General features: G+C 44.6%; 1 protein-coding gene across 1 annotated transcript in view; it reads left to right on the top strand.

Moving 5' to 3' along the window:
- Positions 1 to 6,179: 6,179 nt before the first annotated feature.
- MAP3K9 (mitogen-activated protein kinase kinase kinase 9) overlaps positions 6,180 to 22,357 on the top strand; it is a 67,618-nt gene continuing 51,440 nt past the window's right edge. Inside the window, exons 1-2 of the mRNA XM_054024937.1 lie at positions 6,180 to 6,528; positions 12,826 to 13,239. Of these exons, the coding sequence (XP_053880912.1) occupies positions 6,180 to 6,528; positions 12,826 to 13,239 (763 nt within the window). The remainder of the gene's footprint in view (positions 6,529 to 12,825; positions 13,240 to 22,357) is intronic.

The following is a 22,357-nucleotide window of genomic DNA, read 5'->3' as shown; positions in this document are numbered from 1 at the left end:
TTCTTTGATTCAATTCTTAGCACTCTGGCAGGTTAATATCAAATAGATAAACTGAGGGGCATATGACATTTATAAAAAATGCTACACGTAACTCTCTCATTTTCCAAGGTCAGTAATAAGAGCTCTGAAGATTGTGGAAAAGCAGTGCACAATTTTTGGTCATCTATGGTTCTTTTTGAAATAGTTATAATGAAGCTCTAACTGGTTGTTTTTCCTAAAAAATATCCTAGAAAATTCAAGCACTTCCCAATCTACAATAAACATATTGAAATAATTCTCTAACGCAAAACACAGTTAAAATAGAAATCCTGGTGCATCTGAACTGTAGTGATACTGCCATGATGTTATAATGATAATGTAAAAGAGAAACAAGGCTCTTTGGTTGACTTATCCATTAGCAGGTGGTAGGGTACATAAAGCTGTTGGTCTGCTGACTCACCAGGCCAAAGTGACTCCACTTTGGATGGAAGGGAAGCAGGGAGCAGTCCTTTAGAGAGGAGGTCATTGAAAGAAACCCAGGTAAGGGAAGGCAAATCTTACATTATATTAATGTTTTTGAGTTAGGTATAAAGTCAAACCCAAAGAAGGTAAATTTGGATCCTAACTGAGAGTCTATGCACTCTCTTGAGAATGAACTAAGGGATTAATTTAATCAGCCTTTACCATTGACTTCAATATAGCCACTGAGTGGGAGTAAAAATGGGCACAAGGAATTATATGATTTTTCCTTCTGTTTAAGCAAAGCATGTTGGCCGGTGTGCCTTTATCAGCAACAGACACAGAATCAGAAAGTTTCTAAGACAGTTGGATTTGGCATGAGAGTTGGGAACTGCATTAGATACTAAGATAATGGTATCTGTAGAAATACCTTGGACAGATGGATTTGGGCATTTTGGAGAGCCAGTCAGAAATAGTTGGCTTTGAGCAAGTAGAAGGAAGCAAGTTTAGAAAAAAAATGTATTGATAGGAGCAAGATCCCCCAGGGAGAGAGATTGGGAAACAGTCAGAGAAGAAACATTATGAGGCAGCTCGGTAAAGTGAGCAAGAGCACAACAAGATATAATGACATTAAGCTGAAAGAAAAAGGGATGGAACAAGAGAGGAAACAACCAGGGAGAAAACAAGAGCCAAGGGGAAAAAAAAAAGATGGAGAAAATAACAAAAGAAATAGTATTTTTCAATTCACCTCATACAAGTACTGTACTGCAATCTCTCTATCGTGAAAGTGCAACTTATAAATGTAGATTTTTTGTTTGTTACATTACTACACTCCAAAACAAAACAGTGTAAAACTTTAGAGCCTACAAGTCCACTCAGTCCTACTTCTTGTTCAGCCAATCGCTAAGACAAACAAGTTTGTTTACATTTATGGGAGATAATGCTGCCCACTTCTTATTTACAATGTCACCTGAAAGTGAGAACAGGCGTTCGCGTGGCACTTTTGTAGCTGGCATTGCAAGATATTTACATGCTAGATATGCTAAACATTCATACGCCCCTTCATGCTTTGGCTACCATTCCAGAAGACATGCTTCCATGCTGATGATACTCGTTAAAAAAAATGTGTTAATTAAATTTGTGACTCGTTGGGGGAAAACTGTATGTCTCCAGCTCTGTTTTACCTGCATTCTGCCACATATTTCATGTTAGAGCAGTCTCGGATGACGACTCAGCACGTTCATTTTAAGAACACTTTCATTGCAGATTTGACAAAGTGCAAAGAAGGTACCAATGTAAGATTTCTAAAGATAGCTACAGCACTCAACCCAACGTTTAAAAATCTGAAGTGCCTTCCAAAATCTGAAAGGGACGAGGTGTGGAGCACGCTTTCAGAAGTCTTAAAAGAGCAACACTCCAGTGCAGAAACTACAGAGCCCAAACCACCAAAAAAGAAAATCAACCTTCTGCTGGTGGCATCTGACTCAGATGATGAAAATGAACATGTGCCGGTCACTTATGCCAGGGCCAGCTTTAGGAAGTGCAGGGCCTAATTCGAACATTTTTGGTGGGGCCCTGGCAGGGATGGCTGAGGGCAGGAGGTGCGGGGCTGGCTGCAGGCAGGACAGGAGGTGCAGGGCTGGCTGGAGACAGGGGCTGGTGCGGGCAGGGCAGGGGATGCGGGGCTGGAGGCAGGGCAGGGGGTGCAGGGCTGGCTGGAGACAGGGGCTGGCTGCATGCAGGGCAGGGGGTGCGGGGCTGCAGCAGAGGCAGCTGGAGCCCAAACCCTTTAAATAGCCCCTGAGCCCCCCGCTATCCCAGGGCTCTGCCTCTGGGGGCTATTTAAAGGGCCTGGGCTCCAGCTGCCTCTGCTGTGCCCCCTGCCCTGCCCGCAGGGCTCCCTTGCTTCTAATGCCCCAGCCCTTTAAATAGCCAAGAGAACCCTGGGGAAGCATCAGGACTCCAGCGGCTATTTAAAGGGCCAGGGCGGTAGAAGCAACAGGAGCCCCAGACTTTTTAAATAGCCCCCAGGGCTCCAGCAGTGGGGCTCTGGTGGCAATTTAAAGGGCCTGATTCTCCAGCCCCTGCTGGGAGCCCAAGGTCTTTTAAATTGCCACCGGGAAAGCCGGGCCACCCTGGTACGGCACACTGGCTCTTGCCAGTACGCCGTACCAGGGCTTGAGCGTGGAGCCCTCTTAGATGCGGGGCCAGATTCAGGGGAATCAGTTGAATCGGCCTAAAGCCAGCTCTGACTACTGCTTTGGACCATCATCAAGCAGAACCCATCATCAACATGGCCCGTGTACTCCAGAGAATGGTGGTTGAAGCATGAAGGGACATATTAATCTTTAGCGCATCTGGCATGTAAATATCTTGCAATGGTGGCTACAACAGTGCCATGCAAACACCTGTTCTCACTTTCTGGTGACAGTGCAAACAAGAAGTGGGCAGCACTATCACCTGCAAATGTAAACAAACTTGTTTGCCTGAGCAATTGGCTGAACAAGAAGTAGGACTGAGTGAACTTGTAGGCTCTAAAGTTTACATTGTTTTATTTTTGAATGCATTTTTGTGTATATAATTCTCAGGGCCGGCTCTAGGTTTTTTGCCCCCCCAAGCAAAAAAAATTGTGGCTGCCCCCGGTCCCAGCCCTGGGCTCCTCGCCAGACCCCTCTGCTGCCCCAGCCCTGGGCTCTTCCCCCCCACCCACACCCCCTGCCACCCCAGCTCTGGGCTCCCTCATTCCCCCACACCATTGCCCCCCACACACACCTCCTGCCGCCCCAGCCCTGGGCTCTCTCCCCCGCCCACCTGCACCTTCCTTCCACCGCAGCCCTGGGTCACTGGTAACTCGCTCCCACGGCAGGTCATTCAGCAGGAATTTTAGATGTGCACAGAACACAGACAGGATTGGTTCCCATATGGTTACAGAACTGCAGTAAAGTGGAACAATTTTCAGCTTGTGTGATTGGAGGATATCTGGATGCATATTATAAGATTGTCCTACATAAATGAAAAGTTGAGGTGTCTTTATTATTCTTTTGTTCCTCTCTTTCTATGGGGAATTTGCCAATGCAATATCACTGTCTTCCTTTTAAACAAACAAACAAGGCAATGGCTGTTGAAAATAGCAATTCCAGTCCTAATAACCACTGGGAAGCATTTCTTGATCAATTTTATCCTACTTTTTCTACAGCAAGTTACAGTGGATCAGTATATTTGATTTGGGAGAAATGAAGTAACAGCTGCCCAAACTGAGCTTGAGCACTCCTGAATTTTGAGGTGTTCAAATCTGGAAGGCAGGTGCTGCGAGGTGGTGGGGGGAGAGAGGGCTGCAGGGGAGCACAGCAGCATGTATACAGCAGTTTGTCTGGCGCTGCGTGGAGCCAGACACGCTGGTCTGAGTGGCACGGTAAGGGGGCAGGAGGGTTGGATGGGGCAGAGGTTCAGTTGGGGGGGGACAGTCAGGGGCAGGGAGAAGGGGGGTTAGATGGGTCAGGGGTTGGGGGGGCAGTCAGGGGACAGGCAGTGGTTGGATAGGCATGGGAGTCCCGGGAGTTTGTCAGGGGACGAGTAGGGGGTGGGGTCCTGAGGGGAAGTTGGGGGGAGGGGGGTCTCAGGAGGGGGCAGTTGGGGACAAGAAGGGAGGCTTAGCTAGGGGGTGGGATCCTGGGGGGCAGTTAGGGGCAGGGGTCCTGGGAGGGGGTGATCAGGGGACAGGGAGCAGGAGGGGTTGGATGGGTTGGGGTTTCTGTGGGGGGCAGTCAGAGGGAGTGGATGGGACGGGGGGGGGGCTACCCTCCCTCCCTGTGGAGTGTCCTGTTTTTTGAATGTTAAAATATGGTATCCCTACCTTCACAGTGCAGCTCTTCATTCACTGCAGCATGAGGTCTCAGCTACCTCACTCCCTCCCCCTCTTTTCTATTGGTAGTCGCCAAGGGAATGCTGGGAAATGTAGTTCTTTCCCTGCTCCAAGGCTGGCTCTATAGGCAGGGAGAGAACCAGGGAACTACAGCTCCCAGGGCCCCCTGTTGGTTCTCAGCTCCCATGCTGGATCCCTGCCGCCCCGCAAATGGACTGCCCCAAGCACCTGCACACTTTGCTGGTGCCTAGAGCCCCTGATAATTCTACATTTGTAAGTTCAGGTATCACTACAGTACTTGTATTAGGGGAGTTGAAAAATACTCTCTTTTATTTTTTACAGTACAAATATTTGTAATAAAAATATAAAGTGACACTATATTTTATATTGTTGCAATTAAAATCAATATATTTGAAAATGTTAACATCCAACTATTACAATAAATGGTATTATATTATTAACAGTGCAATTAATCACACCATTAATAGAAATTTTTAATTACACAATTAATTTGTATTCACTTCCCTAGTTTAAATTGCTGCTTTTTTTTTTTTAAGGAACCAGTTTTCGCTTTGTACAACGGAAATGCTTTGCTACTCTCCACTAGAACCATCACAGTTCTTAGGCTAGAATAACGAAGTGGTGTGTGGGGGAGGAGAGCCCTACCCCAACCGCTACTCGAAGGCTGCTCATCTATTGTCATAGGTCCTACACCGCTAACCAATTCTTTTAAAGTCTGGTAGGGGCCTGCACTCCCCGGGCAGGGGGACATGAGCTCTGTCCAGCTGCTGCTATGTGAAGTGCCAGCGGCTGTGACCCAGTGACTGCCGTACAGCTGTAGAAACCCCAGGCCCCTACTCCTGCGAGGCTGCCGCCGCTGGGGCGGTGCAGGGCAGCTGGCTCACACAGCACAGCAGCAGCCCACGAGCCGTAGACCGTACTGCACCCCAGGGACGCTGCAGGGGCAGTGAGGGAGAAGGCCAGTGACCGCTCTGAGGAGACGCGGGCTCGCACCCCTGAGGCGTCCCATGGGTTCGCCAGTGACTCACACCGCCCCCGAGAGCCGTGAGTAGGGGCAGTGCCACCCACCGGCTCAGCCTCGCGCTAAACCAGCCAGACGCCGCTTGCCGCGGTTACTGCTGACTCTGCCGCTCGGACGCCGCAGCAGGTGCGCCCACAGACGTGACGTCGACTAAAGCTGCGGTTGGACGGCAGCGTCTTACTGAACCCTCCTCCCAACCAATGGCAAACAAACAGACGTTCTCCGCGGGGACAATTGCCCAATCCAAACGAGGCGTTTAATCTCATGGTACACGCCCACATCCTCTGAGCCAATGAAACGAGCCACACGGAGAATAGACTCCGCCGCCGCAAAGTAGCAGAAGGGGCGGTGCTCTGGCGGTTTAACTGACGTGGGCCGTCAGGCCAATGAAAAACCACCACTGATGGGGCGTAGGGCCAACTGGGAGAACGCCGGTGAGCTCGAGAAATCAGGAACGGGTGGGCGGGGATTTCCCTGGGAGGGGAGTGGCTGAGTATCTTCAATCAGGTAGGGGAGGTGCTGATGGACAACCTCATCAGCCAATAGAGATGAATATCTGGCAGAGGGGGCGGGGCCCGCGCTCCGAGCAGAAGCTGCGGGAGCGGAGAGTCAGGTGGCTGAGGATGCGCGGCAGCAGGAGGAGGTGGGGGATGCAGCGGCAGCTTAAGGGTGCCCGGCACTTGCCCGTGCCTAGACTGGGCTAAAGAAGTCTCCGCTGACCCCCGCCCGTACCTGCTGCGCTGCCTGGAGGCGCCCCTAGGTCCGGCTGTATGAGCAGTGGACGCGGCGGCGGCGCCCGGCTTCTGCGGGCGCCTCCCCCTATGGAGCAGCCGCTCCATGGAGCCCTTCACAGCGCGCAGCACCAGTCCGCAGCCGGAGGCAGGGGCCGACGGCGGCAGCAGCAGCAGCCCGGGAGAGGAGCCCCCTCCGGGCGGGCCGCTCTGGACTGCAGTGTTCGAGTACGAGGCGTGCGGCGACGACGAGTTGAGCCTGCGGCCGGGGGACGTGGTGCAGGTGTTGTCGCGGGACTCGCTCGTGTCCGGGGACGAGGGCTGGTGGACGGGGCGGATCGACCAGCGCGTCGGCATCTTCCCCAGCAACTACGTGAGCAGCAGCGCGCACAGCCGCCGCCAGGGGGGCGCCCAGGAGCTGCGGTCCCCCTACGCGCCGCCCCCGGCCATACACCGTAAGGGAGCAGCGGGCCATTGGCGAGGGGCGGGGTGGGGATTATTGAGGGGTGGGCCCGGTCCTACTGGGGCGGAAAGGGGGGGCGGCCTAGCCTGTCACTACTTCTTGTCTTTTAATTTTAGCCTGTAAGTGATAGCAGGGAGTTGCCTTTTCTGGGCAGAGGCGCCTGCGAGGGGGTGAGTTGGGAGGCAGCTCCACAGCCCCGGTAGGGCTTCTTGGTCAGGCAGTGCCAGCCTCCTGCAGCTCAAGTGTATGATTTATATATAATGACCTTGTCCTTAAAGTGTCTACACTGATTCTCACCCACCCCATGGATTTTGGCATTGGTGGTGGAATTACCTACGCCAAGTGGGGCACAATCTGGTACAGGGTTGGAGGTCACAGACACAGCTTTTTTGACCTATTTATCCTGTCACTCGCAGCAGGGAGCTTGGAAGCTAGAAGTTAAGGTTCTAGAATCCTTACTTAGCAATAACTTGTGAAAGGATGAGATGTGGACAAAGTACTGTATACAATCCATTATGTCCCATCTGAGATGTGCAGAGATCACTGTAAAAAAATTCAGTTTCTTTACTAGTACATTACATATCCTATTCCATCAATTGTCACTGTTCTCCTTATCCTAACACGTTTCTTCCTTTTCCACATCCCTCTCTAATTTCCAGAGGACTACACCGCCTATATTTTAGATGTAGGTCATAACATTGTTATTTCATTAACCTTAATCTATCACCTTTTGCTAAACTAACCTGTTTTCAAGAGTTTGGTATGTTCATGCATGACGATAAAAATTTCAGGGTTAAAACTCCCAGGATTGTTTATGTAGTTTGGTGTTTCTCCCAATACACTTAGGGAAGGGTTGTTTGGAAAGAGACCAGTTAATTCTTAATTAGACATATCTGTACTGCTGCTACTTATTCCATATATTCCTTTGTTAAAACTGACTTTTTAAAAAAAGTGTACTTTCCTAACCTAAGATGTTGTATGTTAAAAAGGCTGCTTTCCAGCCCTTTGTCCTCAAGATCAAACAATGCCCTCAGATATGTGCACGAGTCTTATTGACATAAGATACTTAGGCCCAATCCTGTAATGATCTCTTATGATCTCTTATGCCCACTCAGAGCCTTGTTGACTTCTGAGGGTCTCTGAAGGAGTGCACAGGTCTCTCTCTATGGAGTTCATTTCAGGATTGGGGCCATTAGTAGCTCTGTAGCCTGAAGCCATTTCACAGTCTCTCAGTTTATTAACTGCGAGCTATAGTTGTGGAAAGCAAAACATTCTAGAATGTCTGCATCTAGAACATATTTCTGGCTTCTCTATTAATATCTTTTTCAGTTAATGCTGGGAATTCAAAGCCAAAATTAAGATGTTCTTTTTCGAATAAGCTTATTTTGTTTAAAGCAGTGGTAGAGTATACAAAAATGCTCATATAGGACAGTAAACTCCTTCAAGGAAGATCCGTGAAATGTTAATGTTTTTCTGTCTGGCTCCCTGTATGCTCAAAAGTATGTAACTAGGATTAAATAGTAAATCATGCTGCCCATGGGAGAATCCTGGTTTAGGAGTACCAAGAAACAGACACTGTTCTGATCATTAAAGCTGAGTGTTGGATCAATGATTCTGCCCTCCTCTGCTCAGCAGTTGTATGGTTCAATCTTTCCATGCAGTGAACAGCCCAAATATTACCAGTAAGTGGTATGCTAGATATCTCTGAGGGAGTGTGGAAAGGAATCCCTCCATCACGGAGCCATTTCTGCTTCCCTGAGACTGCTCAAGATCCTGTGGCCCTAACTTTTTATTGGGAGTGCAGGGGAAATGTACATATCAATGGATTCTCCAACCCTGTTCCATTCCCTGTGCGTTAGTGCTCAGAGGGCTGCTGTAAAGTACACCCCTTCCAGCAGCCCCAAATCCTGCTGCTCCACTTGTACAGCAGAATTGCAGTGCCTCTGCTGTATAGGGCCTCTTTGCACTTCCTGCTGATAGGATTGCCTCTGTGCGTTAGGGGTTTTGTGTGCCCTAGTGGCTTGTTATGAAGAAGTGATGGAATTTGATCAAGCTGTATACCCATCTGTTGTGTGTGTGGTTGCTGTTGAATTGGGTTTTTACCTTAATGCTTGTGAAAGGTGCTGGACTGAAAGTCCTGGCAACTTCGTTCCAGCAGATAGCTGGAATAGCATGGACAATAGCAGGACATTCTCTTCCACCACTCAGACAATGTGCCTCAGTCCTAATTTAGACAGATTACCTCAAGAGGTGAACGGATAGTTCAGGTTCCTTGCTCTGTTAATCCATGGCCTCTTTGTTGAGGCTGCCAGCAGGGGTGCTGAAGGACTGGGGGGAGGGATAGCTCAATATGTATTGTGGACTCCTGTCCATTAGCAATTGAACTTATCATTGATGAAATGGTAATTATGCTCATCTTCAACTTAATTTGGGTGTGAATCAATGATCTACAGGCTCTGCAACCAGTCCTTTGATTGAGGAATCCGTATATCTTTCATCTACTTCAGTTTATTTGATTTCTCTGTTAATTCTTAGTAATGTTACTGTCTTGGGATTTAAGTATTGTTAAAATATAATCTTTCCCTTAATTTTTACAGTTCAGGAGAACACTATTTTTTACACATTACGTTTGAAATTAGAAAGTGGGTTAGTACTTCCAGCAAGGTGAAGAAAAATAAGGATTTGTAACACAAGTAGTTTTTTGTGCACTTCTACACCCTTGCACTACATTAGACCAACTCATACATCTCACCCAGTGGATTTTTGTAACTATATGAAGAATGAGAATCTAATCAGTCATAATACTTAGTCCTGCCTTGAGTGCAGGAGACTGGACTAAATGACCTGTCGAGGTCCCTTCCAGTTCTGATTCTTTATTGTCTTAGATTTTGTTGATTTCTCCAAAGGTAAACTCCTAGTTATTCCCTTAGATTTTCTTGATTAGACTGTCCATGGGTGAAGGAAGACTGTGCGGTTGCTATCCCAGTTTACCTGAAAGCAACATACAAACTGCAAGTGAAACTGAAAACTAACTAATTTCTAACTACAAATGAAGTTTTGCTATGAGATGCAAGCTTATTTGTGGAGGTACAAAACCTCAAATAATCACTGGGCATAAAATCACATTGTGTTTCCAGCATGAGAGTATAACTTGCAAACAGGGCTGGCACCAGCGCAGCAAGCAGGTGCTTGGGGCGGCATGTCCGGTTCTTCGGCGGTAATTCGGTGGCAGGCCCCTCAGTCCCTCTCGGAGGGAAAGACCGGGCATCGAATTGCCGCCGAAGAACAAAGCAGTGACAGTAGAGTTGCTGCCGAAGTGCTGCTGATCGCGGCTTTTTTTTTTTTCTTTCCGCTACTCTTGGTGACAAAAACGCTGGAGCCAGCCCTGCTTGCAAATCAGGATTGAATTCCAAGATACAAACATGGCAGTTCTGTCTGTCCCCTTCCTTGTGGAGAATCTGTTATACTTTGGCATTCTTTTTTAATAACCCCTTTCTTCTTTCCATCCCCAGCACTGCCTTCTACATTTTCTGTGTTTCTTTTGTATGTCAGTTACTAGACTAAGCTTTTGTAATGGAGCAGAGCATCTGGAAGAATTTTACTATACTACATCCAGAGCCATTCTATTCCTTCCCTAGCTTTCGAGCCATTAACTACAAGATGCATTGCTAGAGGAACTGTCCATTCAGCACCCTTGGGCTCAGAATCATACCTTTTCACTGGAATGTGTATGTTGATATCAAATCTGGATGTAAAGATTTTGCTATATGTCTCAAGGTTCTTTAACCAATTAACATCAGGCCAGCACTAATTCATCACTTTTCTGCACTCCTTTCCTCTATCTTTTTAGCTTATTCGCTAAAGTACTTATGGGAAAATCCTACGATCAACAGCCTCTCTAAGGCATTTTCAGAGGGTAGATTGTTGGGTCCATTGTTTTATAGTTGTGTATCTGCACATAAAGTACAGTTTAACTTCCCTTTCTCTCTCTAGAGGCAGGGTATAGGGAAATAGTGCAACAGCTGGAATTCAGTTGAAAGATTCAAAAAGTAGAAGAGGGGCACTGTTTCCTGTTTTGAATCTTCTAACAAGATGTACCAGGGCTGGTACTTGCACTGGAGGGCCTCAACATAACATGCCTCTTGGATGCTTTCAGTGCCAAAATAATTGGCTCATGTCAGTTATTGCTCTTGTCTTAGAAAGGCTTGATTTAAAATATCACTAATATTTTTGGTCAGAAACTGGTACTGTGACTTCTGCAGTCATGTAGATGACCAATATTAGAATACCAAAGTGCCATTACTGTAGGAGTGACACTGTGTCCATGAGTAGGAGAAAGAGGCTGCTTTCCAGCTCTGTTCAACAGGGTGATTACATGAAGACAAAATAGATCTTAGACAAGTGTAACCTGGGCTCCCCTGTTTTAGGCGTGTTTTTTTTTTTTTTTGGTCTCTTGTATTGGAAGAGTCACAGGAGTCAAGAAAGCTGTATCGGGTGAAAACTCCTGGTACTGTAGAAAGGCAGTGTAACGCTAGATAAAATAGTTGAGGTGTTGAAGGTGAGGATTCTGTTGTGCTGGTACTATTGTGTGAGGAAGCTTTATAGCTAAGCTTGGCAGAATTTGATTTTTATTAACAATTTTAAAGCATATTGATGTTTTTAAAGCATTTTTTCAGTTTAAATTTTCAATTGTGGGAAATTTGGGAGTGGGTCAGACAATTATTTAATGAAATGTTGAGATTCAAAAAGTAAGTTTTATGTTTGTTAAAACACAAATTATCAAAAGCACATGAAACTATACAAAGCAAATACCCTTAAATCAGTCTCTAAATACTCAAACAGCATTTTTCTTACTTTGCCCATCTGTAAAGTTTGAGTATTATTGATGGAATTATTTTATTGTGGGTTTGTGGGTCTTTGGTGAAATTGATGTTTACTAACATGTGCTGATTAAAAATCTAATCCTTCCAAGCCTAATTATAGCATCTCTCTGTCTTGCTTGTGTCTAATCCATGTTTCCTTGATCTTGGTCAGAAACAAGTCAACCAAAATTACAAACAAACTTAATTTTGTGCGATCACCAGTCTGAGCCAGTATATACAATTTAAGGTTCAGTTGTGTGTGTGTGTTTAAATAAATCTTTAAAATGATGATCCTCTGGTTTTCCATATTAAATATTTCCGTATCAAAGTCACATTATGTGATGGTCCAAAGATGACTCTTCTTATTATCAGTTCTGCAAACTCAGTGTGCAGTCTGAAAATCCCGCTGTGCTGTCTCTCAAATAATGTCAGTGACATCAGAACTCTGCTGATAATTCTGTTGACCTGTTGGTGAGAGAGCCCTGCAGCCTATACATCCAAACGGGCGCAAACTAGATTTTAACAGGAGTGAAAACATGTTTGTAGCAGTTGAATAAGCATAGACATAGAAAGAGCAAATGCAATTTTTGTTTGCTTTTGACTAGGTCTATAGCAGTGGCTACTATGTGAATAGAGTGTAATCCTGACACATCATGTGATGTGGTCAGGAAATAAAAAAATTGTTTAAAAGCATTTATTTATGTCAAACTGTGGATGTTTTAATAAAGGTGTATCACAAACTAAACACAGTGCCTGAAGATAAAGTTCAATGAACTCATGTGCAGATGGAGAACATTTTCTACTCCTGAGGGCATTCTGAAATTTGGTGAAATTTGGGTGTGGGTCTGACCCAGACCAAATGCTGTGCAGGAGAAGAGGAAGTCCTGTCTTCTCCAGCCCAGCCGGGACTAGCAGCTGAGCCTGGCACAGGGTAGGAGCCACCACTTGGGTCTTCCCCAGTCCTGCCCCCTTTCCTACAGTGATTTACCTCTCTGCTGGCTGCCCTGGCACCCAAGACATACTGCTGGGGAGGGTTGCATGACTGCTCTTGTGGCTTCCCTTTGCTTTCCCATCAGAAAGTCATTTTTTTGCGGGGAAGTAAAGAAGTCTGCAGGGGGATATAAATTCTGTGTATGCACAGCAGCGCCGAATTCCCCCAGGAGTAGTTTTCATGAAGGGTTTTACAAAGTATTTATAAAAATTTGCCAACTCCCAGAAGATCCCGCAGATCACAGTAGGGAGGCACAGAGTTATCTTTTTCATTCCTACTGTTTAAGGGTGAGTCTAGTAAGTAGTTCACTTATGGCTTCTATTAGAGGTTGACTTATTTTGCAAGGATGGCATTGGGCATCAGACTTTTCCATGTATGAACTAGTGGTTGGATAATTCTTAAGAACAGTTTAACATTTATTTTTCTCTCTCCCTAGTACTGGAGATTGACTTCTCAGAGCTGGCTCTGGAGGAAATCATTGGCATAGGAGGCTTTGGAAAAGTCTATCGAGCTGATTGGGAAGGAGACGAGGTTGCTGTCAAGGCAGCTCGTTATGACCCTGATGAGGACATCAGCCAGACCATTGAGAATGTCCGCCAAGAGGCCAAGCTCTTTGCTATGTTGAAGCATCCCAACATCATTGCCCTTAGGGGAGTGTGTCTGAAGGAACCTACCCTCTGCCTGATCATGGAGTTTGCCCGTGGTGGGTCGCTAAATAGGGTGCTTTCAGGTAAAAGGATCCCCCCAGACATACTAGTGAACTGGGCAGTCCAGATTGCCAGGGGAATGAATTACCTGCATGACGAAGCGATTGTTCCTATTATCCACCGTGACCTCAAGTCCAGCAACAGTAAGTACTATGCCTTGTGTAGCCAGGGTTGGGATTGGGTTTTGAAAGGAAGTGGTAAGGAAGGAGGAATATTGCTAATTTAAATCCTGTGTTGTGAACCACTGTATCTTCTAGTGCAATCCGTTGAGGATAAGAAAACCTGAGTGTTGCAAGGAAGCTAAGTTCTCAGCAACATGGTGGTAAACATCTTATAAACAAAGACTTAGAGTAAGTGTTAATTTCACAGTGTCAGTCGTGTGTACTTTGCAGAGGTAACCAAGTTGGTTGCATGCAGTAAAGGACAATATTTCCCCAACAGGAAACATATTTGTACAGTGAGCTAATATACATACTTGAAAAAAGAACAGGAGTACTTGTGGCACCTTAGAGACTAACAAATTTATTAGAGCATAAGCTTTCGTGGGCTGCAGCCCACTTCTTCGGATGCATATAGAGTGGAACATATATTGAGGACACACACACACACACACACACACACACACACACAGAGAGAGAGCATGAACAGGTGGGAGTTCAACTTAGTATTAGTACAACTAATACTCCTGAGATCTCAAAAGAAGTTGAATTGAGTCACTTCAGCATATATCAGTATGTAGGAAAGTACCACTGAACCTAAAATGCAAATTTGCATTATCCTTCAGTAGAATAATGAGACTAGGTAAACCCGAGGTAAATGTAAGTAATACTTAATATTAGGAATGTAAGAATTGCCCTACTGGATCAGGTCAGTGGTCCAGATGTGGTTGAGTATGCTGTTTCTAACAGTGGCCAGCACCAGATGCTGAAGACGAAAAAAATACAAGAAACCTCACATTTGGCAGATGTGGAATGATCTACTCTCATCCTAATCCCTTATAATTAGAGATTTAGATTAAGATCTGAAGCATAATGTTGCTTTCAAATTTGTTAGCATTAACTATTAACTTTAGATAGCCTCATCCCTGTAAATGTCCAATCCCTTTTTGAGTCTTAAGTTTTTGGCCTCAGGGAAATTCTGTGGCTGCAAGTTTTGTAGTTGAATGATGAGTTGTATGGAAAAAGTGTTTAGTCTTTGTTACATTTTTAATTAATTGAATGTCCCTCTGGTCTTGTGTTTCAAGACAAGGAGCACAGAAGCTCTCAACCAACTTTCTCTGTAACATTAATTCTTACATACTGCTGTCATTGTTCCTTTTATTCATCTCTTTTCTAAAGTAAATCCCAATTTTTAATTTTTTCCCAGAATCCTAAGAAATTTTCATTTCCTTCTGTGTTGTGGATGTGTTAAAGGCATGTTAGTAAATGCTTTGAAGTGAAGAGTTGACCAGAGTAGGTCCTAGCTCTGATGCTGACCTATTCTTGAATTTTTGTGCCTATTTTCTCCATCTGTAAAAAAACCACTTATTTGCCTATTTCATAAGGAGGCAGTGAGACTTCATTTGTTAACACTTACAGAACATTTTGAATTATTCAGTGAAAGGTACTGTAAAGCATAAAACTCATTTTTAAAACTCCTTTTGTCTGCATACACCTCTACCTCGATATAACGCTGTCCTTGGGAGCCAAAAAATCTTACTGCGTTATATTGAACTTGCTTTGATCCACCGGAGTGCACAGCGTTCTATCCGAATTCATGTTATATCGGGTCGCGTTATATCGAGGTAGTGGTGTATTTCATTTTGAATTTGTTGAGTCTAAAAATTTAGAGTATTGAAAGCTGCATGATAAGTTAAGTTCCTTAGCCAAGCACAGAGTTCTGGTTGGGCTAGAGAAGCAAAATGTTATAGCTTATCTGTACCATCTGTGCTGTGAAGAGCAACAGTAAATGTTGGCAGAGTAAATTAGTGGCGCTTGCTCCACTGCAGATGAAGTCAGACTGAGACACTAGATAACTTTTCAAAAATCCCACCCAACCCGATTTGGGAGGAAACAATACATTAAGTATTATGGGAAGGGGGGGAAATGAGTGAGTGCCTGGATGAGGTTAAGGCAAAGTGAATATGAAAATTCTTTTTCAAGTCCAGAGGCCTCTCTTGTTGAGAGGGGAAAGGCTGAGAATTTATTGCACCACATGCTGTGCCACTTAAGCCTGCCCAGCAGCACTTCATCAAGGACTGTGAGTTAAAGATGCTATCAGACAAAAAATACAGGAACATTGGAAGGGGGGAAGTTTCTGCTCTAGCCCAGCAAGAACTGCAGAAAGCAGCAGGATAGTAAACAAACTAAATGCCAAGGTTGGTAGCTGAGGAAGGGGTGTTAGATTATCTATAATAAGATTCCATTATTTTATCTCCCACATTTTGCAAATATGGAAACAATCTAATTGGTACTACAACTATGGACTCCGCATAGTACAGATGCTGTTCATAAGTGCTTGATTGTTTAATTTTTTTAAAGTTTATCTATCAAACTATATAACTGCAATGAGTGACCTTGTTTTTATTGTCTTATGTACACTCTCTTCTGGCTGTATCTATGAATTACTTAAATTCCCAGATTAGTTTGGCATTGAGGACACAAATCAAGTTGGAAACTTTTATTTTCCTGTGATGCATGGTGTATGACCTTCGGAGCCTCAGAGCTTACTAAGAGTTCGTGTTTGAATGTATACTCTGTAGATATTAACAAACAAGAGTTTGAAAAAAAATTATGGAATATTTTTGAGGGACTGAATGGTTTAATTGGCAGGTACTGGAGAAGCTGTGTTTTTTAGAGTAGAATCCTATTTCTATACCTTCCAAAGGTTTTGAAAATAATGGGCTTGGACTTCTTCTTTGGGAAGATGTCACAGGTTGGTTGACCCTCTAAGGGGTATTGGGGCCCACCCTTGCCTGTGGCAGATCAGCTACCCTCCCAGCTGATTCTGATAGGGCCATCTGATAATTAGCCTAACTAAGAAGGGGTCATGGGCTACCTACAAAAGAGCTGTGAGAGCTCAGTTGGGAAAGGAAACTGCAGAAGGGCAGTTGGCTCCTATGGTAGCTCCTGTAGAAGGGTAACTCCCAGATAGATCGTCTGGAGGAGAATTGAGCAGGGTTGCAGGAGGGAGGCTGGCTCCTGTGATTGGTCCTGGAAGAAGGGAAACTGCTAGAGGGGGAAAGCCTTGAGTCAGCACTCCGTAAGAGAGGAGGAAAGAATTGAGAGCTCAGGAGGGATAGAAAATGCTTTTGTTTATGTTGTATTTGGACTGTTGTCAAATTTGTTTCTGGTACCTTGCTGGATGATACTGAGAGACACTTCTACCTGGGAGAGTTTCCTGCGGGGGAGACTGAGGCAGAGTGAATAGTGCCACAGTGGGTCACAAGGAGTAACTGTAGAGGGGAAATCCTGCCACAGTTTGGTGGAAACTGGGTAGTGATCTAGCCCTTGTGGAAGGGAGCAAAGTAGGACAGCAACACTGTCACAGGAGATCATTCCATCTTGTAGGGGGGAACACAGCTGAATTGTCCCTTTTAAAGGTTCCATGATTTCAGTTCTTGAAGATATTGGTAGTTGAGATGCAGCCTAAAAAATAGATTCTATGCTTTCTTTCCTTAAATGAAAAGGGAAACAAGTAAGGGTGCCTGTAGCTTAGCTCAGGCATCTCTCCCATTTTTTTTCCTCTTTCCATCCTCTTATCACTTCCTGAAACATGATGCCCATGGAGATGCATGTGGTGAAGAATAAGAAGAACAGTCTCTTAAAGCTTATTCATAGATTCATAGATTATAGGACTGGAAGGGACCTCGAGAGGTCATCGAGTCCAGTCCCTTGCCCGCATGGCAGGACCAAATACTGCCTAGACCATCCCTAATAGACATTTATCTAACCTACTCTTAAATATCTCCAGAGACGGAGATTCCACAACCTCACTAGGCAATTTGTTCCAGTGTTTAACCACCCTGACAGTTAGGAACTTTTTCCTAATGTCCAACCTAGACCTCCCTTGCTGCAGTTTAAACCCATTGTTTCTGGTTCTATCCTTAGAGGCTAAGGTGAACAAGTTCTCTCCCTCCTCCTTATGACACCCTTTTAGATACCTGAAAACTGCTATCATGTCCCCTCTCAGTCTTCTCTTTTCCAAACTAAACAAACCCAATTCTTTCAGCCTTCCTTCATAGGTCATGTTCTCAAGACCTTTAATCATTCTTGTCGCTCTTCTTTGGACCCTTTCCAATTTCTCCACATCTTTTTTAAAATGCGGCGCCCAGAACTGGACACAATACTCCAGCTGAGGCCTAACCAGAGCAGAGTAGAGCGGAAGAATGACTTCTCGTGTCTTGCTCACAACACACCTGTTAATGCACCCCAGAATCATGTTTGCTTTTTTTGCAACAGCATCACACTGTTGACTCATATTTAGCTTGTGGTCCACTATAACCCCTAGATCCCTTTCTGCCGTACTCCTTCCTAGACAGTCTTTTCCCATTCTGTATGTGTGAAATTGATTTTTCCTTCCTAAGTGGAGCACTTTGCATTTGTCTTTGTTAAACTTCATCCTGTTTAACTCAGACCATTTCTCCAATTTGTCCAAGCTTGTAGGTTTGGGGTAATTATCTAAACCTGGAGCAAAAAAATCCCCATCCTTGGGAGCTCTGAGGATCTGAGATGAGTGGTTTGGTTGTTTTGCGGAGAGTGTCAGAAAACAAATGTAATCCTTAAAGATAGCTGACCCTGCACGCATGACTTTTGAGAGGTCTGTGCTGTACTTTATGGTGCATAATGATATTTTGCTGCCAAGTGACTTCCAATTGTACTGCAATGGACAGACTTGGAATCTGTTAGGCAAGCTTTCTAATGGTTCCTTGAATGGGATGTATAATCCCAGTTATGTGACTGGGTAAGTACAGCAGCTGTTTTGGGATTTATCCCCCGCACAATGCCTTCCTTTATTTATTTTTAAAGGAGAAAAGTGGAGAAAGGTGTGTGTGTGTGTGTTTTTCCCCCCACTTCCCCCGGTATGTGATTAATATGGTTTCCCTTTGTATTGCATAGTGTTTGAGAGGCTCAGAATTTATCCAGCCTAAGAAATTAAACAAATTGGCCAAGACTTTCAGATACTGAGCAGTCACCATCTCTTATTTCTACCCCTTTTGTGTTTCTAGTGGCAGGGCCGGCTTTAGGCCAATTCCACCAATTCCCCCGAATCGGGCCCCGCGCTTAAGAGGGCCCCGCGCCCAGTGGCAGGGTCGCCCAGAGTGGGGGGCAAGTGGCAGAGAATCCCTTCCCTGGCTAGAGGTACCTTTTTAATTTTTACTCACCCGGCGGCGCTCCAGGTCTTTGGCAGCGGGTCCTTCACTCGCTCCGGGTCTTTGGCAGCACTTTGGCGGCGGGTCCTTCAGGTCCTCCTTGAAGGACCCGCTGCCAAAGACTAGGAGCGCAGCCCGGTGAGTACAAGCCCCACGTATTTTTTTTAATGTGGTTTTTTTTTTTTTTTTAGTCATCTCTGTCGGGGCCCCGTCGAAACTGTTCGAATCGGGCCCCGCACTTCCTAAAGCCGGCCCTGTCTAGTGGAATAAAGAAATTAACATAGCTGCTCTTGTTTACTTCTCTACTTGTGCATCAGCCTTAGAGATGGCAGCACAGGAATAATGCCAGTTAACTGATGCTGCAGGGAGCCAGCCAGCAAGCAATACTTGCACTCTCTTGGTTGGTTCAGTAAAACATGATTTTTGGCAATATATTGTGGGATTACTTTTCAGATATTACTAATCCAAGATCTTAAAAGCACTTTACAAAAGTCAGTCTCTATTTTACAAAAAGTGAAACTGAAGTGCAGGGTGATTAAGTGACATGGTCAAGATGTTGTGTGCTAAGGGCAGAGCTGAGAATAACACCCAGGAATTCTGACTCCAATCTTGTGTCTTTATAACACATTGAATCTAAAAGATACTGCTCTCTAAGTGGGCAATTTTTTGGTGTATTGTGTAGAGTCTGAAATATCCATATTGATACTTCAAAGCTGCCGCTTTCTAATGACTTCCCATCACTGCCATGCTTTTGGCTCCCCATTCTATAAAACTGTGAAACACAGCTCCTTTCCAAAACCTCCCAAATACAGCTAACTTCAGCATGAATCTGAACAGCTGACCCAGCAATTCATAATATGAATTGATTTAAAAAAAATAGGTGCAGAGCATTTAACCTTTACTTCCAGGTAAGTATCTTAAATCCAGCTCAAGGGTAATAGTGACTGAAAATTGTTACTGTTTCATAGTTCTGTATGAAATGGTGGCCTCAATTAATTTTCTAGGCATAGCATAGCCCAGTTACAACAGGCCCTCTTCCTGACAGTCTCATCAGAGGGAAAAACTGAATGGACATCAAACCACTGCCTTTCTCTCCCCTCTTCCCGCCCCCAACCGCCACAATCCCAGAGTTGGATCCATTCAGGGCAAGATTAAGGTGCACTGGCCGGGCAGCATGGAAGTGTGTGTGTGTGTGTGTGTGTGTGTGTGTGTGTGTGTGTGTGTAAACCGCTGACTAAACTCTCCCGGGCTTTCAATCTGGCATCTTCCATCAGAATTGAACTGGGTCACCAACACTACTTTCTTTAAAAAGATAATATTTCTATATAAGGAGAGGGAGGCTGTTTTATGAGGTAATCGGAGTTATTTGCTCTTGGGCATAGAGATTGGTGCCCCCCCCCCTCCCCCCCAACAGGAAGGTGAGAGATGGGAGCATTGTCACTTTCTAGCCAATAAATTGGCATGATAATTTTACACACATACATGCAGGTTCAGCGGGGAGTGCAGGGAGCACTAATTAATCCTGTATTTTTTAAGATCATAAAGGTGAGTAAGAATATAGACTTCTGGAGAGCTGTGACCAACTTGAGGAATATTGTAGACTCACCTTTCGAGGTTCTGTCCTTTGTCAGTTTGCCAGGCTTTGTGGATACATTGTACAATGCTGCTAGAAATATACAGGATGTGGTGGGCTCTCTACTCGTCCATTATTTTCTGCCAAAAAGAAGTCTTTCACTTCCTGCCCATTCATCAGTCACAACATGGGTTATTGGTCCTGAGGAGTTATTTCCCTGTCTGCGCGCAATGATATGCTGGTGCTAACTTTTTATTTTTGCTACTTATGTATTGGAAAATCCATTCATTAAGACATTCAAGAGAGTGGGAAAGTTTTCAGTTCAGGCCTTTTTCCTTGGTTCTTTGTTTTTCTTAACTTGTCTAAATTAGTGGCACTTTTTTTTTTCTGAATGAGATTATACAGATACTTGTTTTCAATTATACAACTTTGAAGGCAGTTACTCTAATTCTGTGATCTAAGGGGGGGGCTGTTACTTTCCTTTTGAAAAGTTTTTTGGTTCAATATTTTAATATATTATCTTATACAAACTCTGTCACATGCTCAAAATGCAGAGACCATATGGGGTATTTGATACCCATGAGAACAGTCTGAGTAAAACCACCAAATATTAGTAAGACAATACTGAGCAAACAGAAGTTCTTATTTCTTTGGGCAGAAATAGAATTACCTACTGGAAGAGTCAAAATTCCGTTCATATTTAAACAAGGTTGTATTTTTAAACCTAGTTAATAACTGATTGCTGCAGGGTCTGAGATTCTGCTGTATAATAACTGTTGATAGATTATGACTTAATGATAACTGGTGTGTAGCGAGACCAGGTGAGATATAGATATAATATTGATTGGGGTGGTGGATCTAGGTGATTCACTCTACCACCTCTTACAGGGCTTCCTATTGGTTCTCTTTATTGGGTGTGCTTGTGGTATGAAAGGGAGGAGACAGAGTAACCTTTAAGGGGGGGAACTGACTGTGCATTGTGGCAGGAAGCGTTTTACCTTCTAGAACCTTCATTTGTTTCCTGGTAGTAGGTAGGATCAACTCTGTGCACTCCCATCAGGTTGCGGCCTCTCCTGCCTTGGGATTTGAGTGTGTGGTGGTTTTTTTTTTTTTTTTTTTTTTTTTTTTGTAATTGTAGCACATAGGTGGTGGTGCTAATAGTACTGTCAACTGTAGTTTGGGGTCCATCATGGATCTGTGAGCCTCTCTGTAGTGACTGTTTAGAAGCATGGAGTTAGTTCCATTTTCTGTTTAATATCTAAATCTAACTTTGACTTGAACATCAACTTCTGGGGTAGTGCACTTATATTCATAGCTAGGGCCCTATGAAATTCATGGTCCATTTTGGTCAATTTCATGGTCATGGGATTTTAAAAATCATAAATTTCATGATTTCAACTATTTAAATCTGAAATTTCATAGTGGTGTAACTGTAGGGGTCAGGACTCAAAAGGAGTTGTGGGGAGGTTGCAAGGTTATTGTAGGGGGAGTTGTGGTATTACTACCCATACTTCTGCGCAGCTGCTGGTGACGGCTCTGCCTTCTGTGTTGCTGACTGCAGAGCTGGGTCCTCAGTCAGCAGCCGCCACTTTCAGCAGCACAGAAGTAAAAGGCAGCAGCAGAGAAGTAAAAGTGGCATTGTATTCTATTGCCACCCTTAATTCTGCACTGCTGCTGGCGGGGTGCTGGCTTCAGAGCTGGGCGCCTGGCCAACAGCCACCGCTCTCCGGCCACCCAGCTCTGAAGGCAGCACAGAAGTAAGGGCGGCAATACCACGACCCTCCTAAAATAACGTTGTGACACCCCCTTCTCCCCCCACAACTCCCTTCTGGGTCTGGATCCCCAATTTGAGAAATGCTGGTCTCCCCCTGTGAAATCTCTATAGTATAGAGTAAAAGCACACAAAAGACCAGATTTCAGGGGGGGAGACCAGATTTCACAGTCTATGATGTGTTTTTCATGGCCGTGTATTTGGAAGGGCTCTACTCATAGCTATGGGGATATACTGCCACCCACTTGCTGTGGTGAGGGAAGGGGGATGAGGAGAGAGATCTCATGCTGCATATAACTAAAAGAAAACTGCACAAAGTGGAAACGTGATTGCAAATGTAGCTTCAAAATTATTCCATTTTACCGTTCTATTCCCAGCTGGAGGTGGCTCCTGCTGAAGCTTTGTCATAATATTATAAATATATGTACACACTATTATAATAGGCCTAAACTTTCAAAAAGTCTTAGTGGACCTAATTAACAAAATGCCATTCATGTGATTCCTACCTGATAGACAGTTTTTTACTCCCATGACATTGCTGATGTTTCTTGGTTTTGCTGCCTTGAT

The sequence above is a fragment of the Malaclemys terrapin genome, chromosome 4 (genome assembly GCF_027887155.1).
Source record: "Malaclemys terrapin pileata isolate rMalTer1 chromosome 4, rMalTer1.hap1, whole genome shotgun sequence".
In the NCBI taxonomy this organism is placed as follows: domain Eukaryota; kingdom Metazoa; phylum Chordata; order Testudines; family Emydidae; genus Malaclemys; species Malaclemys terrapin.
This window is presented reverse-complemented; position numbering and strand designations above follow the sequence as displayed.